This window comes from Falco biarmicus, chromosome 12 (genome assembly GCF_023638135.1).
Source record: "Falco biarmicus isolate bFalBia1 chromosome 12, bFalBia1.pri, whole genome shotgun sequence".
NCBI lineage: Eukaryota > Metazoa > Chordata > Aves > Falconiformes > Falconidae > Falco > Falco biarmicus.
In genome coordinates this window covers 939,549-959,938 of record NC_079299.1, presented here as the reverse complement: position 1 = coordinate 959,938, position 20,390 = coordinate 939,549, and the positions used below count along the sequence as shown (strand labels likewise).

Genomic DNA, 20,390 nt, shown 5'->3' with positions numbered 1-20,390 from the left:
TGAGCGCACAGTGCAGCCCGGCGGGTGCAGGCAGCGCAGCCCCGCTGCCCGCCCGCGCTGCCCGGCCCCGGCCCCCCCGCCGCCCCCGCCGCCGGGATGCTGCCGGGCACCGCGCCCGGGCGCTGAGCCGCCGCCGGCCGGGAGCACCGCCGCTCCCCCCGGCGGGAGCACCGCGCTGCGGGTCACCTTGCAGGGAGGTGAGTGACACCCCCCCATCCCACCCCATCCCATCCCCTCCCCTCCCCTCCGGGAAGCGATGCACCAAATCCCTCCCCCCCTCCATGCTTTGGAGCGGGGCCGCCGGGCAGCGAGCGGGGACGGGGGGGCACCGCACCTCCCGCAGCCGCCGCGGCCAAGAGTCTCCGGGGGGAGCCCCGGGGAGCGCAGGAATATGGGGCCGCGATGCTGCCCCCCTAGGCACCGCGGGTGGTGGTGGGGGGGGGCGGGGCACGGACGCCCAGTGCCCTGCCGGGAGCCGAAATTAGCGCGTCCCCGTCTGTGCCCGCCGCGCCGGGAGGGGGTCTGGGAAGGGATCAGGCTTTTCCAGTGCAGGGGCAAGGTTTGGATTGGGAGCACTGGAAGGGAAACTGTGCGTGGGGTCCTCCTTTTCCCTTCCCTCCCCCCCGGAGGAATCCCTCCCCCCCCGGTCCCTGTACCGGAGCACGTTCCCCTCGCAGCGCCGGGCAAGGCAGCCTCTGGCCGGGCAGGGGGCGCGGGGCTGCGCAGCGCGACGGGAAAGGGGAGGGGGGCTCCCTGCAGCCACCCTGCCCTCGCCGCCCTGCCCGAGAGGTGCCGGGTGCGTGGCGCTGCCTTCCCCGCCTCCAGTTTGCGGGCAGCCCAGTTGGAGAGAGGGATGCTTAAGGCGAGGAGGCAGGAGTGGTCCCTCTGTTCAGTGGCAGAGAGGGGCCACTCGGGTAAGTCCCCCACGCCTGTCCCATCACTCTGGGTCGGGTATCACTAAAGCACCTCGCACGGGCTCGGGGAGAACCGTTCAGTAGGAAGAGGCTGGCAAATGCGTTGAGACCGTTCTGGAACTGGCAGCGCGGGAGCAGCATCCTTCCCGGAGCGCGGCTGGCAGCGCCCGCGGCCCGGGGTGCGCTGCAGCGGGAGGGGTGCAAGGGGCTGTGCGGGGCGGGCGGTGCTGCGGGGTTCTGTCCCCCGTGAGAACATGGAGCTACCTAGTGGCAGGAGTTGCTCTGGAGAGCAATCTGTTGAACTGTGTCTTCAAAGTAACAGGAGGGGAGGCTGCAGCCTCAGTGTGTAATGAGAGAGAAAGAAGGTGGAAAAAAAAAAAGATCTAAACTTTCCAGGGAGATTAAATATTCAGATCACAAATAATTAGACATTAATCCCTCATAAACAGGGCATTAACAACAATTAAAAGATGCTTTGATATTCTTAAACCCAAGAAGATGAGTTAACTGGTACTTTCAGGGGGATTATCGTATATCATAAAATGCAGTCAGAGCAGAGAATGCATTTCTACATTCATGTATTTAAATGACGTGCTCTTAATTATAGTTAATGAGCTATCGTCTTCAAAGTAGCTGCATTTAGATGCTCTTCATATTAGTTTCAAATCACCTCGCTCCAAAGAATAAGCCACTTCTGATTTTACTGGCCAAGGTGACATTTTATTGGCAGTTTGGTAACTACAGGTCATGCCAGGGTGTACAGATTAAACGAAGTCTGCCTTTATTAAGTGGGCAGGCAGACATCTCAACCATGGGTGCCATACGCTCTGGAATAAATCTCACAGGCACAGGAAGGCTCTTCGTTACACAAATGCAGATGTAATGCAGTACTAGTGTATATAGGCAGCATCACAACACATTTAACTTGAGGAAGGTATCTTTCTGGATTTAAAATGTTTTCCCTTCTGAGGAAAGTATTAGAGAAAAGGTGCAGCATAGCTGGATAAGGATTTTTATCTTTCTCTCTACCTTATATCTGTATCTGCAGGCAGGTATAAATGCTTCTGTCCAGGAGAGATTTTAATACTGCCTATGTGGTTATTAAGACTGCAGGTTACATACTAGGATTTCCAAATTTTGTTTTCTTCACTTGGAAGACTTCAGTTTTTACAGGTTATAGTTTATACAGTGCCATTGGGGAACAATGGAGGAAAAAATGCAGAGGTTTAAACAGGAGGAAGATACTCTGCATGTTCAGTGACTTTGCTTTAAGAAATGTCAATAGTGTCTGCATGTAAGTGTGCGAGGGTATATCTGCTCATGTCTAAATACACATTCTCTGGGTATCAAATCAAATGTTTCTAAATACTCTTCCTCCAGTAAAAGTTGGAAACTACTTTGAGCAATGAGATCACAGCAGAATGCACCTCTTCAGATATAAATGTCTGTGACCCTGAGGATTCAGGTGGAGCTGATCCAACTTTTAGTACCTAAGAATCAAAATATTTCGTGCTTTGAATTCGGTGTGTTAATATCAGAAAAGTGACAAACTGTGGTGATTTGCATTGCATCAGCAAAGACTGCATTTTTGAATAGTGGTGCAGTATATGAGAGTTGTGAGTCCATGCATGCCTTTAGCACTTCCAGTTTTATACATGGCATCCCTGTAGATGTGTATCTGTGCATATGTATCTATATAAAACCTGAATGTGCAAAGTTCCCTCATTAACCATCCATCCAAATCCATACTGTAAAGCATTTCTGTCCTAAGCTCTGAGACTATAGTTCACTGAGGCATGGGAAAAATGAACTGACTGTTCACATCAAGTAGGCATAATTCGAGCAGAGGTTTGATGGGGTTTGTGTGCTCAGACCCCTTAAAAATCCCCAGGAAGAACAAAGATCTCTGAATGAGTGCTTGCAAATGGATAATTTGCTTGGAAGACAATGATGGCATAGTCAAAGAGTTCAGCTCCTTGAGGGGCGACCTGCCCATCCTAGGTCCCGTGAGACATCCAGCCTGGTGTCAGGTCCTGCAGGACAGCTGTGCTCAGCGTGCTTCTTCAGGACATCTCCCACCGCAGCTGCCTGCTACATGCAGTGGCTGACCCAGTCCTCTCCCAGTGCACGGTGTTCTCATGCCACCCACCCACCTTCCAGCTCCTATTGTCCTGCCCTCTGCAACGGGAGGATCTCCCTTCTCCCCACTGCATGTGGCTTGCAAGATGACAAGAGGCAACGCTGAGTTGATGTGCTGCCAGCCAAATGCCTGTGCCTCCCATGCAGAAGTCTCATAGGTTCTATGTTCCTTCTCCTCCCAGGGGGAAGGGTTTATAGGATTTTTCTTCAGGCTTTAGCGATGCCCTGAGTCTAATGGGCCCCATTATTCATTTCAACTCTGATTTCTGCAGGGAGGGATGAGTAGGGGGTTAAGCAGGGCTTGTAAATGTCAATCTACACCCACTGATGCTACTTCCCAGTGTTTCCCTGCCTGCCCTATCTACCTCCAGCTACCAGTCTTGCTATGTCTAAATCACTTACTCTCTAAAGCTTTTGTTCCACAGCGTATTCCGAGCTCTGCAATTCTTCTAGAGCCTGATGAAGCAAGGCTGCCCAGGAGTGGCTGCTTAATCTAATCATCCTTGCCCTGATGAACTGGCACTAGCAATTTTACAGTATCACAGATCTGTTTTTCTAGCAAAGTGACTTACAACCTGGGGGTGCTTTGCTTGGGGCAGGAGGTACAGAAACCTTCACTTTGCACCACGCCTGCACCACCAGGCTGTCTTCCTGTGCCATCCTCTCATTATTTATCATTCCTGCTTCAGGAGTATCTAAATCCCAGCCTGGAGCATAGTGCTGGGGTGTAACATGCAGAACAGGTGTGAGGCAGGTGTCTTGTCTTGCTTTGCTTCTTGCATGCAGTGTGGAGACGCCAGTAGAGCCAGATGAGCAGGGTGTGAACGAGAACCAGGCTCGGGGGGTGGCTTGGCTGCCCATCAGGAGTGAGAGTTGAGTGAGTAGGCCCAGCCCTGGAGCCACGTATAGGTGTTTCTGTCTGTGGGCAGTCTGGTTACAGATGCCAACATGCATTTTGGGGCACTGGTGTCAGCCTGCAGGCAGACCAAGAGGGCCAGGTGATGCTGTGATGTTGATATTCCTGGGTGAGCCTCTCAGGATTCGTTGCGATGCTCCGTTGTGTGTGGCAGGGACTTTGCCTTGCTGCAGGTTTCTACAGGGCAGAGTACCAACAACCTTCTTGTAAGCTGGAGAATTTTAGTTCTCTTGCAACACAAGGTGTCACTGAGACTAGGCAGGAGGTTTTGTGGGTAGCTCAGTCCTTCTCAGAATCTATGCAGACTCCGTGGCATAGGGACCAGGAAGACTGAGGCATCGCATCTTTTCTCCTGTGAGTGTGGCTTGTCTATCAAATAAACAAGCAGTCCAGCTGTGCATAAGTTTTCACTCTGGGTCATGGTTAGAACCACAAGAGTGACAGTTCTGGCCCCAAACCTGGCATGGTAGGTGTGGGTCTGAGTCTAAGCTTTCCCCAGGAGCTGGAGCAGCTCTTGGGCAGAGACTCCATGCGGGAGAGTTGTGGGACTCACTTTGGAAGAGATTTTTCTCAGTGAGGGCACTCTGAACAATTAAGGATGCAATTATACACTCCAGAGAACAGCTGTATTCACTTGCTTTGGAAGTGAAAGGCAGTGCAATTTCCTGCTCTTCAAGTTGGCCAACAGATCCTTCAGCCTGACCACGCTGCTGAAGGTAGTGACCTGAGCTATTTCATTATTAGTGTCTCTCTATATGTTATGTCATGAAAGTTAGTTTTATTGCGCTGGACGTAATCAAGAGTTTTACAGAACAGCTTTTTGGGATGGATGGATGGAGGGAAGGAGAAGAAATGTCAGCATAGCCTTCTGTTGGGAGAGATGTATATTTTAAAGCAAGAATCACTCCTCATGACTCAGTCTCCCCGGTTTGAAATGAGGGTGGGGGGCTCAAGAGGGATGTGATGAGGCTGGATGCAGTTGTGGTTGTCAGGTGGTCCTCTTGTGTGGTGTTGGGGACTCTTGGAACAGCAGTGCTGCGAAGGACCCGGTGGTACAAGCCGGTGTGAAGGCATCCTGTGCTGTGCATGCTACCGGACAGCCAGGCTCCGAGTGGAGAATGCGTACTTGCAGCCAGGAAGGAAGGAAGGAGAGGTGCATGTGTCGGGCATAGAATCACAGAATCTTTTCAGTTGGAAAAGACCTTTAAGGTCATAGAGTCCAACCATTAACCCTGGACTGGCAAGGGCACTGCTAAACCACGTCCCGAAGCACGTGCACAAGGCTTGGCCGGTGCGGAGATGCAGCGTCAGGGCAGGATGCAGGTGTTGCACAGATTCGCACTGAGCTCACCAGCCACTTCGTCAGGGCTGATTCATAGCGTTCGTGTGTCCAGATGCAGTTAGGCAGCTGATAATAGCTTTCTGACACCCAGCTTTGCTGGATTGTGTTGGTGAAATGAATTTCTCGGTTAGAAAGGCACAGAGCCTGATTTTTGACTGCTTTCACTTTGGAAAGTAATTGCTGTAAGTTGTGCAGGTGGCAAGGTGGTTTCGTACTGGTGCCTTCCACAACAGGCAGGGTTATTACATTACAGCCAGGTGCTGTTATTCAGGTCAGTTATTTATTAGTTGGAAAATGCAGCTTTTGTCATCAAATGAAAAAAAAAAAGAAAAGTGAATTCAGACTGAACTCAACAAAGGGTTGAGGCTGTCAAAACTGGTTGGGAAGGAGGATTGCTAAAAAATCCTGAACATGTCACATTTTTATTGGAAGCAACTTGAGGCAAATGGAACCAAAAGCAAGTTAGTTCGATTAAAAATAAATAAATGAAACATTACATTTCATTTTGGCTCAAGCAGGGTGTTTCCATCTACTCAGAAGTGTTTGGTTGCAGGGATAACATTTTATGTTTTAGGTCAACACAAGGTAATCCCTCCTCTCTCTCCCCTGTTCTTTGGTTCAGCTACTGAATAAAGCAATCAATTATTCAGGCAGATCTAATATGCATATGCTAATTGTTTCCACATTTAAATATACCTCTGGACAGGCAATCAAGAGACCTGAATTTTATTTCCAACTCTGCCACTGTGTCTGATGTGACCTTGGGCATTTCACTGTACTCCGAGTCCTTCCTTTTCAGGACAGGCCCATGTCTCACGGTGGATTTGCTGCATATTGGTAATACTAAAATAGCATGGAGGTCTTTTTACTTCCATCGTTAGAAATTAAACATTTAACTGTCATAAATTCATGCACTCCTAATTCTCCCAGTGTGAGTTAGTTGTGTCACCTTATGAAACTCCCTGTAGTTTACTTAATAGGTCAAAAGGAATTTCAGCTGCTGAAATAGCAGTGTTCTCTTAAAACAAAACCTATTTTAATGAGCCCAACTAAATCAAAGAAGAAAAATACAAGTGGGGAAGTTTTTTTTCTTTCCTTTCCTTAAATATTTCGTTGCGTAATCATCTCTCCAGATCCATCTATTGCCTCTGATTTCTTTCAAGCGAAAGGTCCATACGTGTTGTTGTAATTTCTAGATGTTTGAAATGCCTTAAACTGTGTTGAAGCCTATTGCATTATGCATTAAAAACTCCCTCATACCTGAAAGCTTGCACCAGGAAACCTGCAGCTTCCAAACCTCTCACAATAAGGTTTTCACCAGGCTGCAGCTCTCACCATTTGGCTTGCTCTTCAAGGAAACTTTCTCCTCTCTGCTTTCTGTGTGCTGGCACTGGGGGAACCAGCACCAAACCCACCGGCACTTTCTTGAATCTGGTAGTCATGAGGCTGCATCCATTTCTGCCGGTGGCATGGCCATTATTGCCCCTTCTTGCCATGCTGGTGTTAGGTTTAGAGTCTCTGAGGGGTTGGCAGAAGAACATGGGAGCAGTTACTCGTCTCGTTGGGAACATGGGAGACAGATGGGAATCTGTCAGGTGGAAGCAGAGAGATGTGGATTGTAGAGTAACTCCAGTTGAAGGAACCCAAGGAGGTCTCTAGGCTGATGTCATGCTAAAGGCAGGGTGAGCTATGCTCAGGGCTTCATTCAGTGAGGTCATAAAAACCTCCAAGAATGGAGACTGCACAGCCTCCCTGGGCAATCTTCTCCAATGCCTGACTGTCTTCATGGGGGAAAGCTTTCCCCATACATCCAGGACCCCCGTGCAGAGTCATACGAGCTCTGTGAGCCCCTCCTGGCTGATGCTCTGCGAGATCTGCCGGGAATGGCAGCGGGCGCAGCCAGAAGCCTTGACAGTGGATGGGAATCTGCCTTCAGCCTCACCAGGGCTTGCCTTCATCGCCAAGTTGTCCTGCAGTAAACCAAGGACAACCAGGCCTTTGGGCTGGTGATGCCTGGTCTGCCTGGATCAACGTCTTTCCCAGCTGCTGGGAGGAAAGGGCTGGGGCTTTTCAGCTGTAGCCTGGTATTTCAGAGGTAGCTGGATTGGCTGCTCACACGGGACTTTTGGTACCTGGCAGGGGTCTCCAGAAGGCTGAAACGCCCAGCGGCTGTGCTAGAGCTCTGTGAAGGGGAGAGCCCGGTGGAGGCAGGAGAAGTGTCCTGCCCGGTCACGGAGGAGCGAGGGAGTTTCAAGATGGTGGGCGGCAGCAGAGCTGGCTTCTGCTTCTCGTCTGCCAGAGCCCAGGGCACAGCGTTCTCCCCTTGCCCTCCCTATAGCTTGTGTTTCTCTGTCTCACACCCTTTGCTTAATTAGTTTGTCAGTGACTGTCATTATAGCAGGAGCCTGCAGAACACCCAGCAGAGCGTAGCTCTCATTGCAGCTACTGTAGCTGGGCTCTGCTGTAACAGAAGTGATAGCTCAATAAACCACAGCATTGTAAACTAAATATCTTGGCACTGGTTGCAGCTTCTTATTAAAATAAGAAAGAGAGAAAACAGAAATGCAAGGAGTCAGAAAGAATGAAGGTTATAGTCATTAATGGTTTCACTTTTAGTACCAGAGACCTGGATAAAATGTCTAATCCTCAAGGTAAAAATTAGATTTAAGTTTGATTTACTCTTTGTCAATACCTTGAACTTGATTTTCCCTTCTGGTTCCAGCCTCAAGTCTGAAAATGCAGAATTATTTCTGGTCAGCCTGAGTACCCGTGCGTGATTTGTGGGGAGAAATTCAAACAGTGCAAAGACAAATGAAACCTGAATCAAACCAGTTAAATTAACTCTGCATCTCGGAGCAGACGGAACAGCTCACTTATTTAAAGGGCTCTGATGAGTTTCATTTACTTGTCAGCTTGCTGTGGTCCTGGGTAATGAGAGTGGCTCTTTTTCGCCTTGAGTGTTGTCTCCCTGCAGGGGAGGCATCTTCCAGCTGCCTCAGGTGGTCTGTCAGAGGGTATCTGCTCAGTCGTGCTGTCATCTGGGATCCTCTGGGCTGCAGTTTGATCTGGAAACTGGGGCAATCTTAATTTTAGGACCTGCCTGTGAGTCACAGACATGTGAGCCTGGCCCGGGACAGGGCAGTGAAAGACCTTAGTGAAAGGATGGCGACTGAATCCACCTTCAAGGAGTCCCTGCAGGCAGGGGACAGGCTCTGAGCCATTGCATAAGCACTTGCTGCCTTTTGCCCCTAAGCATCACTCGTGACCACGTGCCACAGTCCATTGCTCCTCCATCTGAACCTGGGGGACTCATTTCACCTGCCTCACTCATCTGAAGGTTAGTATTAAGCTGAGAGGGTCCCCCCCCTGTATTTTACAAGGGTATTGTTGCTCCAAAGGGAGACTGAGCCCACTCACTGGTCCTGTGTAACTTGCATAACTGCAGTTAATTTCTCCCAAGAAACATCCTTGGGTGTCTGCAGTAGGTGAAATGAAGTCCAGCCTTTCAGTCTAATTCTCCCACCAACACTGGGGTAGCAGCAAGTCACAAAAGCCTTGGAAATCTGATTTAACTCCCTTCAGCCAGTGGTTTGGAAGAGAAAAGCCCAGGGGAGGTTCTCTTTTATACATGAGTATGTGAAATTTCATTTGTGGCTGACAACACTCTTAATCCTGCCTTTTTATTGATGAAGAATCTCTGGGTACCTTAACCGTTTCTCAGTTTCCCTAGACAGCAATTGACCTTGTTTCAGCTATGCATCAAAATGCACTGGCAATCAAGGTGCTATTGATTTAAACCTAATGGCCAGCCGCTCCAGAATTTCACCCAGAAAATAAAAATCAATGCCACATTATTATTTTTATTATTTTTTCCCCCATGTTAAGATATTATAATGAAAAGACATGAGAGTCTCACCAGATCCTTACCATTAAGCGGTACACTTGCAAGGCCAGGAAGATTGGGTCAGGCTCTGGTAAGGTAGCCAGCCAGCTTACAGATTGAAATGACTCTAGGGTTAAACAATTTTGCTTGATTGCGTGCTGCCATCTGCATCTCTCTCTGCTGACCTTGCCCGAGGCATGCGCTGCTATGTGGGACTCCAGAGAGGATGTCTTGAGCAATGCCCCACTGCTGGAGGAGCTCTGTGTGGGAAGGATGCTCCCTGTCTTGCCCTTTCCTCATTTCAGAAGTTTCCTTGCCCCCCTCCCCCCCCTCCAGGGGAAAGTGTCACTCAGACTCTGCAGAATTGCTTTACAAGACCGGTTACAATGCACAGCAGGTAAGCCCCAGCCAGATGGATTTAGGTCCGTGGTCTAAGCAACACCACAGGCTCCCTCCTACCTAATAAGTGAGGCATGCCAGGATGGGTCCTGTCGCCCATGGGCTGAAAGGTCCAACATCGACCGTGGCCATGCTGCTCAGCTCTCCTACCGGCCAAAACAAGGTGGTTTTCCCATCTGGGCTTCTCAGGAGCATGCATGGCACTTACTTACTGCAGCATAGGTATTTTCTGGGAGAGGGCACGGGCTGAAGCCAGGCTATGGGGTGTGCTAGTGCTTTGCTAGTGTGGATGATTTGGGAGGATTCTTGAGCCTGTAATGTAGTTGTTCTTAGTTCCTTAGGATGGTGGAGGTACCAGCTGTAGAGTACCAAAGCCATCATAAGCAGTCCTGGTTTAGGTCTTTTGCAGAATCTTACCTGTCAGCACTCCAAACGCCATGGAACCAAACCACCTTTCGAAATGATGTTGAGTCTCGGGCCTCCTTTTAGTCAGCCAAAGGGACTTGGCTGCTGCATAACGTAAGCTGATGAACACTGAGGAGCAAGGGATGGTGTGGGGCAGTCCTGACATCCCAGTGATGTTCTGAAGTGCTCCTGGGTCTCAGGTCACTTAGGCACACTAAAGCATTTTCCACTGTGGCCTCTGCTTACTTCTCTTCTCTTGTTGCTGAGGAGTGTGAGAAGAACTGAAAGGTGGTTTTCCTTTCCCATGATTTTGGAATGTCCCCATGCAAGTCAACTTTAAAGAGATGCGAGTGACTGTTCCTCATAACCCATCCCTTTCAAGATGACCACCTAAAATGCATGAGGAACACGTACCGGTCTGCATACCAGCTACTTGTGGTGCCACTGTGCTTGCAAAGCCTCATTTGCACCCATTAGAGCGAGCATTTTCCATGAAGAGAGGACAGCTGTCAGAGGAACACCTGAAGCGAGACCTGCATTTCCAGAGCCAAGCTTTATCTGGATGGTAGGTGAGCACAGAGACAACGTGAAGGGAGGCTGACAGCGCAGCCTGAAAGCACGCAGTAAAGCAGCCTTAAAAACGGCATTTTCCTGAGTGCTGCTCCAGCTGGACTATATGCATTTGTTGGAATGACGGGACCCCCTGGAGGAGTGAGACCTGACCCCAGCTTTGCTGTAGCCATTGGCGTGGTGACAAACTATTGACCTCTTCGCCCATTTTTCTGGGAAAGGACCTGTTTGATTTGTGCATCTTCTTCCAATTTCTACTGCAGCTGTGGCATATTTCTGCTGACCGTTTCAGATTGCTTAGACAGATGGCAGGGCTAGGGATGCTGGAGAGGTGGTTTAGTTTTGGGTGAAGTCTGTCTTCAGTGGGGTTGATGGTTGGTGTCACATGTCAGGGAGCCCTGCACATTTTTTAAGCCAGCTCAGGGGAACTGAGCAGTCTCCTGACAACTTACTCCTCAGCTGAGTTTTTCTCAGCTTCTGCCTCTGGTGATACATTTTTATTTTGTTTCTTTGGGAGGAAGGAAGGGGAGGTTTGTGAGCAAGCTGTTGGAGGCACAGCAGAACATCTCCCCACCGAGTGGTCCCACCCAGTCTGGGTCAAGCAGCGGGTGTTCCCCAGCTGAGGTGTCTGCATCCCACCCAGCCTCTGAAGCCTCCTGAACAGCAAATTTGGACGTCTTAGCAGCCCACAGGAGGACTTGCAGATTGCCAGCTCAGTGGAGGGTGGCAGATGGGAGATGGTTGTTCTGCAAGCACCTGTCCTACGGCAAACATCAGTGTGTTGGTCTCCCAACCCACTGTCTCCTGCTGCACATGGCTTGCTTCCTCCAAGAGCAGCTCCACCTCACCCCCATACATCTGTGCTGCCAGGGCCGACGTTACCACTGGGAGCATGAGGAGGGCACGGTCCCCTGTTCATCTAGCACAGGCGTGGCTGCATTTGGAAATGAGTTTTCCTTGGGAAGGCTGGGCACGTGCTTTCAGAATTATCTGCTGCAAAGGGATTGAGGGCTTTGGGGCTGATCCTTTGGTGAAACCGAGTCCAAGCTTCCAAGCTAATCTGCAAATTGGTTAATTTTACCAGCAGGTTCCCCAGATGTAAATTCTGTGGGATCCCACCGTGGTGTATTCTCACTTGTGTAGCTTTCCTGCCAGGTCACTTAGGCACCGAACTATTTGACACCACCATAAAATGGGTTTCCTACACGTTATAAACCAAGTGCTGTGAATGCAAACATTGCAGCATACTTCGTTAAGCTCTCTTGTGCATCAAACAAGTTTCTTGCTTAATTTCTAGTATAAGAACAGAAGACCAGCTCTTAGCGATGGTTTAAATATCTCTTGCAAGCCAAAAGGGAAACTGCAGATGTTTGAAGTCTGGAGTTATTTGGAGGAAATAAAATTAGGCTTTTGCGAGCCATTGCTCTGTTAGAGGATCTCTGCTATAAAAGGGAAACAGAAAGCAGTGAGTAAAAAACATACGGATGTACATGTGCTTGTATGTGTAATTCTTGTTTTCTTCCAGGCAGCACACCGGGGACAGGTAATCCTACCTTAAGAATTTGGCCTTAGAGGATCTCACGCGAAGCTCTTTGAAGCCAAGGGCGTTTCTGTGACTCCTGTGGTCAGGCAGGCCCAGAAACAAACCCCTGATCTCATTGTTGCTGTGGCAGGTACATCCCTATTGCAAAAAGCATTTCCCTTTGGCTGTGCCTGAGCAGAACTGCAGTCCTGATGAGAAGGTGTTTGGCCTCCAAAGAAAGTACTTTTAGCCTTCTGAGCCATCCTTTTGGTTTCCGACACCGTAGTGCATCCCACACAAAACAGCCAGTGGTGGTCTGGTGAGGCAGAGGGCAGCTGTCGCCCCCGTGCAGAAGGAGACAGACAGCCCCGGGGGCTCAAGCGACAGTGGCTCCATGTCTCCCAGGTGAATATGGATAGGGATGGTCACGCTGGCAAGCCCCATCACAGCCCATCAGTCTGTCACACCAGGACAGCCCTGGAAGAACTAGGGCGCCCAGAGCAACACCAGGGATCTGACATCCCGTCCAGAGGAGTTCTAATTCCCCTGGGTCAGATCTGATCTCGCCTTCAGGTGGTGGTTTTTTGGTTGATGTAAAGAGCGCTGCCTGCTGCTTTGCCTTCAGCTGGGTTTTCAAAGGGTACTAAAGCATTTGCCAGGGGCAAAGGGTGGCTGCAGAGACTGACAGCTGAATGCAGCAGCTGCCTACCCTTTGCAATTGCAGGTTTCTGAGAACTGAAAATGGTTCTTTTATCCTTTATCTTTGGTTTTCCTCCCCATCTCTCTTATCAGAGTGTTTAGAGGAAAGGGACATTGTCCCCAGAAGTGCCAGTGGGAGGATGGAGGAGGCATCATAGCCCTTCTCTGACAGGGCCCACCATTACCAAGACATCTCAAGAAGTCCTCTGTCACCACACATTGCCATCCATCCGCTCCTGTTCACCCCATGGATTCGAGGTGGGGGTTTTGGCCTCTCCAAGCGGGGATATGTATGGAGAGCTTGGGCAGGGTATGCGCGTATGTACGGCTGTATTTCCTCATGAGGTGATACCAAAGGCGAGTTGATTTGGGTGCCTGGATATGTTATTCATTGCCTTTGTCCTCACTTTGGTATTTGTTTCCTTTCTTCATCAGGAAAATGGGAGCCACTGCCCCGGTGTGACCTGTTTCTAAGGTACAACAAAATAAAGGCCACCCGTCCCACTCCTTCAGACACCTCCCAGTATGGATGGCTTGGTTGAGCAGAACAGTGTGCTAATGCACAATAAGATCACTGAAGCTGGGAAAAGGAATGGTTTAATTAACACAAGGAACTTAGTGGCAGAGAGCCGAGATGGTCTGGTCTCTGTGTACCCAACCCCCCAGTACCAGAGCCGCCGAGCGGACAGCCTTTCCTCTCCCAGCTGCCTGGAGAACAGCAGGAATGACCCCGTGCAGCAGCTGCTGGACCCCAACATGCTGCAGCAGACAGTGGAGTCTCACTACCGGCCCAACATCATCCTCTACTCGGAGAACGTGCTGCGCTCGTGGGGTGAGAACATTGGCTCAGAGTGCTGTGAAACCACCTTCATCGAGGACCACTCGCCCACCAAAGACAGCCTGGAGTACCCGGACAGCAAGTTTATCGATCTCTCAGCGGATGACATCAAGATTCACACCCTCTCCTATGACGTGGAAGAAGAGGAAGACTTCCAAGAGCTAGAGGTCAGATGACATGTGGGATATGTGGGGAAGGCTGCGGGGAGGAGGGCATATTTGGGGTTAAGTGTACAGCCTCCAAGAGCTGGTCTGCATGGGATCAGCTGTATCACGCTCTCCTCCAGCCAGGACAGCGAGCGATTGCTCATCTTTATTTGTTGGGTAAAGTCCCAACTCTGCGGATACTAATGGCAAAACTTCCACTAGCCCTAACAGAGATTAGCATTTCCCTCCTGCCCCTGAATGGGCCGTCAGAAACCGAGGAAGACCCATGTGCTTGAATGCTAAGTAAGGTCACGGCCAGGAGCATCTGCCCATGTAGATGGAGCTTGTCTTACTCAGCAGGCCAGCATCGCCTCTTACTTTCTCCTGACGAGCTAGACATAAAGCAGATTGTTTTGCATACTGGCTCAAACACGAAACAATTCTATCTCTGAATGAAGTCTTTGGTTTTCAAAAAAATCAGAAGTCTTTGGGTTTCAATCTGCAATGAGTCCCCCTGTCTCTGAAATAATTCAAAGATTTTTTTGTGATGGAGTGAAGCATTTCATTAGATCCCAAATGCGATGTTTTCTTTTAGGTTCCCATGCTTCATTGATTGGCTCACAATAAATTAAGGTACATTTTGTTTTCCAAATGGGGCAGACTATGGAAATCAACTTCATTCTTTTTTAAATGATGCATTTTTTGTTTAAAAAAATCTTTTTAGTTTTGGCTGAAGCCAGCTGCCCAAGCACGGCACAGATCTGTGTTTGCCAGTGTGTGGGGGAATGGAGGGTGAGCATAACGCTGCTGATCCCAGAACTTTCTCCAGTGCTGGTCACAGACTCCTGACCTAACAAAGAGCGTTTGGCTGGCTGGAGCAAAGCCACAGCTTCAACTCGAATGTCCAAGTTGAGATGGAGGGATTATTTGCTCGTGTTTCTTTGTTGCCGGGGTTTTCTCCACTGAGACCTAACAAGTCCTAAAACTTCCATTTTCACCTGCTGCAATACCAGCATCTCACCCTGTGATCAGCACAGGGGCAGCCCAACAAGAGCCTGGCTTCTCTTTTATCCTCTTTTCTCTCGGTATTGATAAGGTAGGAAGAGACGTGTTTTTCCTTGGGTGTGTCACCGATGCAGCATTCAGTGCCTCCACAGGGTAACAAAAAATTGGTCTCGGAGGCATGTGAGGGTGTTAGCTCAAATCACACCCTTCTCCAGCATTTCGGAATTGGCTGTGGGAAGTCTCGTTTTCTAAATCAAAACAAAATCCCTAGTTGCTGCCTTTTTGCCCTAGTTTCTCTCCTGCAGTAGTGATGCATGTGGCTGCTGCAGGCATGTAATTGCCTAATGGTGTTATTAACACATCTGGCCTGACATTTAGGCAGCAAAAAACCCTGTCTCCCTGTTGTCAATCCGAATCTAGCAAGCCCTTCTTTAGCCAGCTCTTGGAGCATAGGCTGAAAAAGGCCAGGAAAATAAGCAGAACAAGGAAAACATATTTTATACTAAAAATCTTTCTCCTTTTCTTGGTGGGATTTTTAAGGTGCCATTGCAAGGTAGGGCCCTCAGTCTGGGTGCCTCTTCAGAGTGGTACTGTAGGAGCTTGATGAACTTTTTGTAGAGAACATTTGTTTCTAGAAAACCACCTGTAAAACAAGGTCTGAGGAAAGTGATGTCACCCTTCACCTCCCCTGAGGCGATCTCGAGTGAAGAGAGGAGAGTCTTCAAATTCTGATACTGTGGTGCGACAGTGTGTGCATCATTTTTCCTGGCTCCTCCTCTTTCTGACCTGTTTCTCTGGACTGTAGCCTCCAGAAGGTCACATGTATCCCATCTTAAATGGGCATACAGCATTTGGCATCACGGATTCCCAGCCTCACTTAACCCTGTGGGCTGTTACCCTGCTAATAAGCAGAGAGGTGTATGGGCAGCCATCCTGACCTACAAACAAAAAGTGCTCAGAAGAGGATAACATTCACAAAGTGCTCACCCATGTGCCTCCCCTCTCTTCTGTGTTGGGGTTTCTCCATCAGGAGAATGAAGCAAGGGAGGAGAAAATGAGGCAAGGTCTGTCTGAAGAAGTACCCGCCTGACTGGAAACACACACATTGCTAGAATTGCTCGAAGCCTCTGCTTCTAGCCCAGTGTCAGTCTCCATCGCTGTGCTACTTGGCCAGCCCCATGCAGTGCTGAGATATTCACGTTTCTCCATGAACCAGACCCAAATGACCAATGTGCTGAGCAGCTGCGCTCAGCACGAGGGTTCTCAGCCAGGGGAGGAATTTCAATCCCAGGAAGGTCCAAGTTCTGCAGCTGTGGCTGGTCATGCAGAAAGATGGGGAGGAGAGATGCATTTGACAGCACAAGACCAGCAAAAAAGGTGACTGCTGTGTTGTGTTCTTCTGGTTCCCATGTGGACAGATGCTGTAGCTATGTGGCCAGATGTGTGAAGACCTCCTGGGCTTGGCTAGTACGGAGGTTCATTAGAGACGTAGCTTCACGTGTTGAGACTCCAGGTATGGAAGAGAAGTATTTGAGGGCAGCAGTCACTGAGCAGGGGAATGAACCATGCCGGATTGTTAACTACAAAAAATTTGCCTATCTGTCCAAATAAAAAAAAACAGCACCTGAATCACACAGCACTGGTGATTCACTCTAGTGAGCACAGGTCTGGATCACTAGAAAGCTTTTTTTCCCCACCAGTTACTGACAAGAAGCAAATGGTTTTTAAAATTGCTAATAGACCCAAAGTGTTGTGGAAAGGGTTAACACCAGGACTGGGAGCAGAAGTTAAAAAGAGAACAATGAGAGAGGCTGATCCAGCAGAGGTGCAAGGTTTTGCTGCTCCACTGCAAGATCCTTGAAAGATTTGGTTCTGCCATCAAGGATGCGGAGCGTGTTGCTGAGTATCTGGCCACATTGACTGTCATGCTGCAGCTCATCAGGGGACGGGAGCCGAATAGTATAAAAGCACATCAGGGCTCAGTTCTTGGAACGTTTTTTTGTTGTAACCTATCTGCTTTAGCATGTCTTTCTGAGAGAAAACAGGCCTTTTTACAAACATTAGCTTTGTGCAGAAGAGCTGTTGTGTCTTGAAAACTGTTCTTCACATGTCAGGGCAAGGTGAATGGATTTCCAATGCAGGCATCTCAGTAAAATGCCTTCTGGGATTCAGAGCAACCCTGGGGTTGTGAGTCATTTCTCTTCCCCACACATTTCTCTTCCCCACATCCGCCTGGCATTGCCTGTCTCATTGTTGAGTGCTTTCCTAGGGGTTTTCAGGACTGGGTATTCAGCTTCTCAGAAATGTGGAAAATCTAACTCATCCCTTCGTAGTGACCCCCGCCATGCAATACTTGTGGGAGTCCATGGACACACGCAGAAAATAGCTTTACTGCTGGTCAGTGTGTTTCTGCCAGGGTTTGGTTTTTGAAGAGAGCTGGGCTCCTGATAACCAGAAAGGTTGCTGTTCTCTTGCAGAAAACTTTGCCCCAGGGAAAGTTTCTGAAAAAAAACCCCAGCTATTTTGGCTGACAGCGATCTGATTTGGGTTTGAAGAGCTGACCCAGCCAGGTTGCAAGGACCGCTGCTCTGTTACCTGTCATCCCTGTCAGCATGGGTCTGTCCAGCCCAGGAATATCTCTGACAAGTTGCTAGAAGGAGGGACCTTCTTTGCTCCCCCGGCCTGGGGACTCTGAAGAACCTGGGAGATGTAGCAGAGGAGCAGGGGACATCCTAAGCAGGGGTCCTGTGCATCACTGCAGCAATGTGGCCATGTTTAACTTTTATTTTTTTACTAGCAGGGTTTCTCAGGTCCTGGTGTAATGTTATTCATACTGCCTATGAAAATCATAATTGTCTGGAGGGAAAAACATTTCTGAAATGGCTTTTATTAGCATATACAGCCACACTTCGCTCCAGCGATTACCAGGCATGAAAGCAGAAGGCTGCGCTTTCTGTCAAAGCTTTAAACTTCTCTCTTCAGTGCCCATCCCTGAAATCAAATGATTCCCTATTTAGGTATCTCTGGAATGCTTATAAATATCTTATGAGTTCTTTACGCAGCAACTAATGGACAGACAACTTGTCAGATGTGGCGGCAGTGAAATATTACACGAATTGCTAGCTGAAATACCCTCCTGTTAGAGTTCATGTGTAAAGGCAGTGCCATCTTTTATCCGGAAACATCATTTGTCATATTACACTCCTGCTAGTTTTCCTCCTAACCTCTAGATAGATGGCTTATTTAGAGAACTCAAGCTATTGATGGCAGCAAATTAAATTATTCATATGTGTCGCATAAGAGAATGCATCTGGGCTCTCTCTTAAAACCCTTTTTCTTTTTCCCAGCAATGTCTGAAACAGTCTCTGAAAATGAAATAAAGAGGATGTTCTGGGGAGTGAAAGAAGAAAGGAAATGTAGTGCTTTCAAGCTAAACCTGCCTTCTTTTTTTTCCCCTACAAATTGCTGCATGCTGCTGTGTAACTCATCCTTTGAATGTGAGCATGAAAGTGTAGAGCTAGAAGGTGGATCCTAAAGCCATGTCCTGTTCCCTCTAACCCCTCTACTCAACATTCCTGAGCATCTCCTGCTCATGTTTCTTCTGCCATGTGAAAAAAAGGGTCCTAGAGGTGTTTATGCACATCCAGTGCAATCACTTGCATGCTTTCTGTCAGTGCTTCCAGCTTGCACAGGCTTGGATGGTCCTGCATTGCACAGATAAGACCTGAGCTACTTGTGTCCTCAGCCTCCCCTGGGAGCAGGTATCCAGAAAGGATACTTGGACATCCCCTTGGGAAGCTGAGCATGGTGGGATTCCCCTTCCAGAAAGCTCTGAAGCATAGGCAAAGAGGCAGCCTAGTGCAGACGTGGGAGGCTGTATCACAGATGACTTCCAGGGCAGGTCTTGCACGCTTTAGGTACTTGCTTGTACGGCCGTTTCCCTTCAGGGTCTTGCGCCTTGTTCTCACTAATGGATTCACTGGTCATTGCGGCGGACTTGTGAGGTGGGAAAACAGTATTTTCTCCATTCTGCAACCAGGGAACTGAAGAAAACAATATAAAAAATGTCTTGCCCAAGCTCATGTAGGGATGTGCTGTGGCTCTTTTGTCCCATGGTATTAAAAGGGATTGGCAACACTTTTCTTTCTAACACCTCTTACAGGACAGTAGTGGGTGCTGAGGGAGCACAAGGGATGGACTGCAAAGTGTCCAGGTTTGTGTCAGAGGCAGAGCATGGTGCTCAGTGGGCCATTGCTCTGACCCCATAGGATGCACTTTATGTCCCTAGATTCCTTCACAGGCACATTATTACCAGGTTACAAGTGATTACACTTCATTTGCATTCGATTTATTTTTCTCCCTTCAAGGAGAATCCACTGGAGTTTGGAGATACTGAGCCCTGCCAAGGGATGTTAACCTTTATTAGCCAGGCCTAGGTGAAGGGAGCATGGCTGGGAAGTCACCTTCAGTGGTCTCCAAGTGCCCTCCCGTGAATCGTGTCAATAGCAGCCAGGGCCCAGAGCGGTTCCCTTTCTCATCGTCACTTCCCTGAGTTGCCAGTCTGATGCTGTGCGGCGAGGACCCTGGGCGCCAGCCCGCCAGAGGCAGGAGCTCTGGGTGAGCCGCACGCTGTCAGCTGCAGGATGTGGGGATGGGACACGCTTCTTTGAGGACAGCACCCCAAAGGAAGCTGTCCACCCTGAAGCAAAAAGAAGACAATTGTGAGGGGTCGCCCCACCTGCCCCAGCCTGAGCCGGGTACTGCTGCTGTTCCTGCTGAGGTGGCTCAGTGCAGGGGGGCAGCTCCCTCATCTTCCTCAGCAGGCTGCACTGCTTCTCCTGGCAGGAACCTCTGTGCCTGCAGACTGCGGAGGTCCTCCTCTCCCTGAGCGGGATGCCTGTGCCACAGAGAGTAACAGCGATTAGGCATTCGCCAGAGCTTCAGCCTTCTCACCCACCAGCTGACCCTGTGAGCTGCTGAGAGCACCCCTCCGCGGGGGCTGCTGGCCATCGGCAAGGCGCGGGTGTGCTGCCATACACACGTGCCTTCCCCGTGAATTCAAAGGGTTGTAGGGAGCCCCTGTCACTCACACTGAGATTAGGGATATTTACTTTATGGCTGTGATTACTGCTCTGCCAGAGAAAGGCTGTGATTTAGGAGACGGTGGCAGCTGGGCTCTTTTAGTATGGATGTGTTTATTGCTGTCTGCAGTTATCCCCTTTCCAGTGGCAACGTGCTGAATGCAAGTTACTGATGAGCTACAGGCAGGGTGTATAGAAAACATCACAAGGGAGACGATCAAAATCCAAGGAGACAGGAGGAAGAATGAGCTTGGACAGCTGCAGCCAGGTTTTTTTGACCCCTGATACATTTTGGTTTTGCAAGGTTACATAGGAAAAGCTTTCCAAGCGAGAAGAGACCTCTGTGAACCCATTCTGCAAAGGCTGGCTGCTGGACTGACAAGGCAATTTAGATCAGGAGCTGGGGAAACAAGACGATCAGGACCAGGTCAGGGTTAGTGGATTGTGGATCGTTTAAATACCTTTGAAATTGAAGGGGAGCAACTAAGGGAAACAACTGCAAAACTCAAAATGGTAAAGAAGAAATCAATA

General features: G+C 49.2%; 1 protein-coding gene across 1 annotated transcript in view; it reads left to right on the top strand.

The window, feature by feature from the left end:
- Positions 1–23: 23 nt before the first annotated feature.
- SYNDIG1 (synapse differentiation inducing 1) overlaps positions 24–20,390 on the top strand; it is a 76,417-nt gene continuing 56,050 nt past the window's right edge. Inside the window, exons 1-2 of the mRNA XM_056357831.1 lie at positions 24–197; positions 13,225–13,794. Of these exons, the coding sequence (XP_056213806.1) occupies positions 13,315–13,794 (480 nt within the window). The 5' untranslated portion in view covers positions 24–197; positions 13,225–13,314. The remainder of the gene's footprint in view (positions 198–13,224; positions 13,795–20,390) is intronic.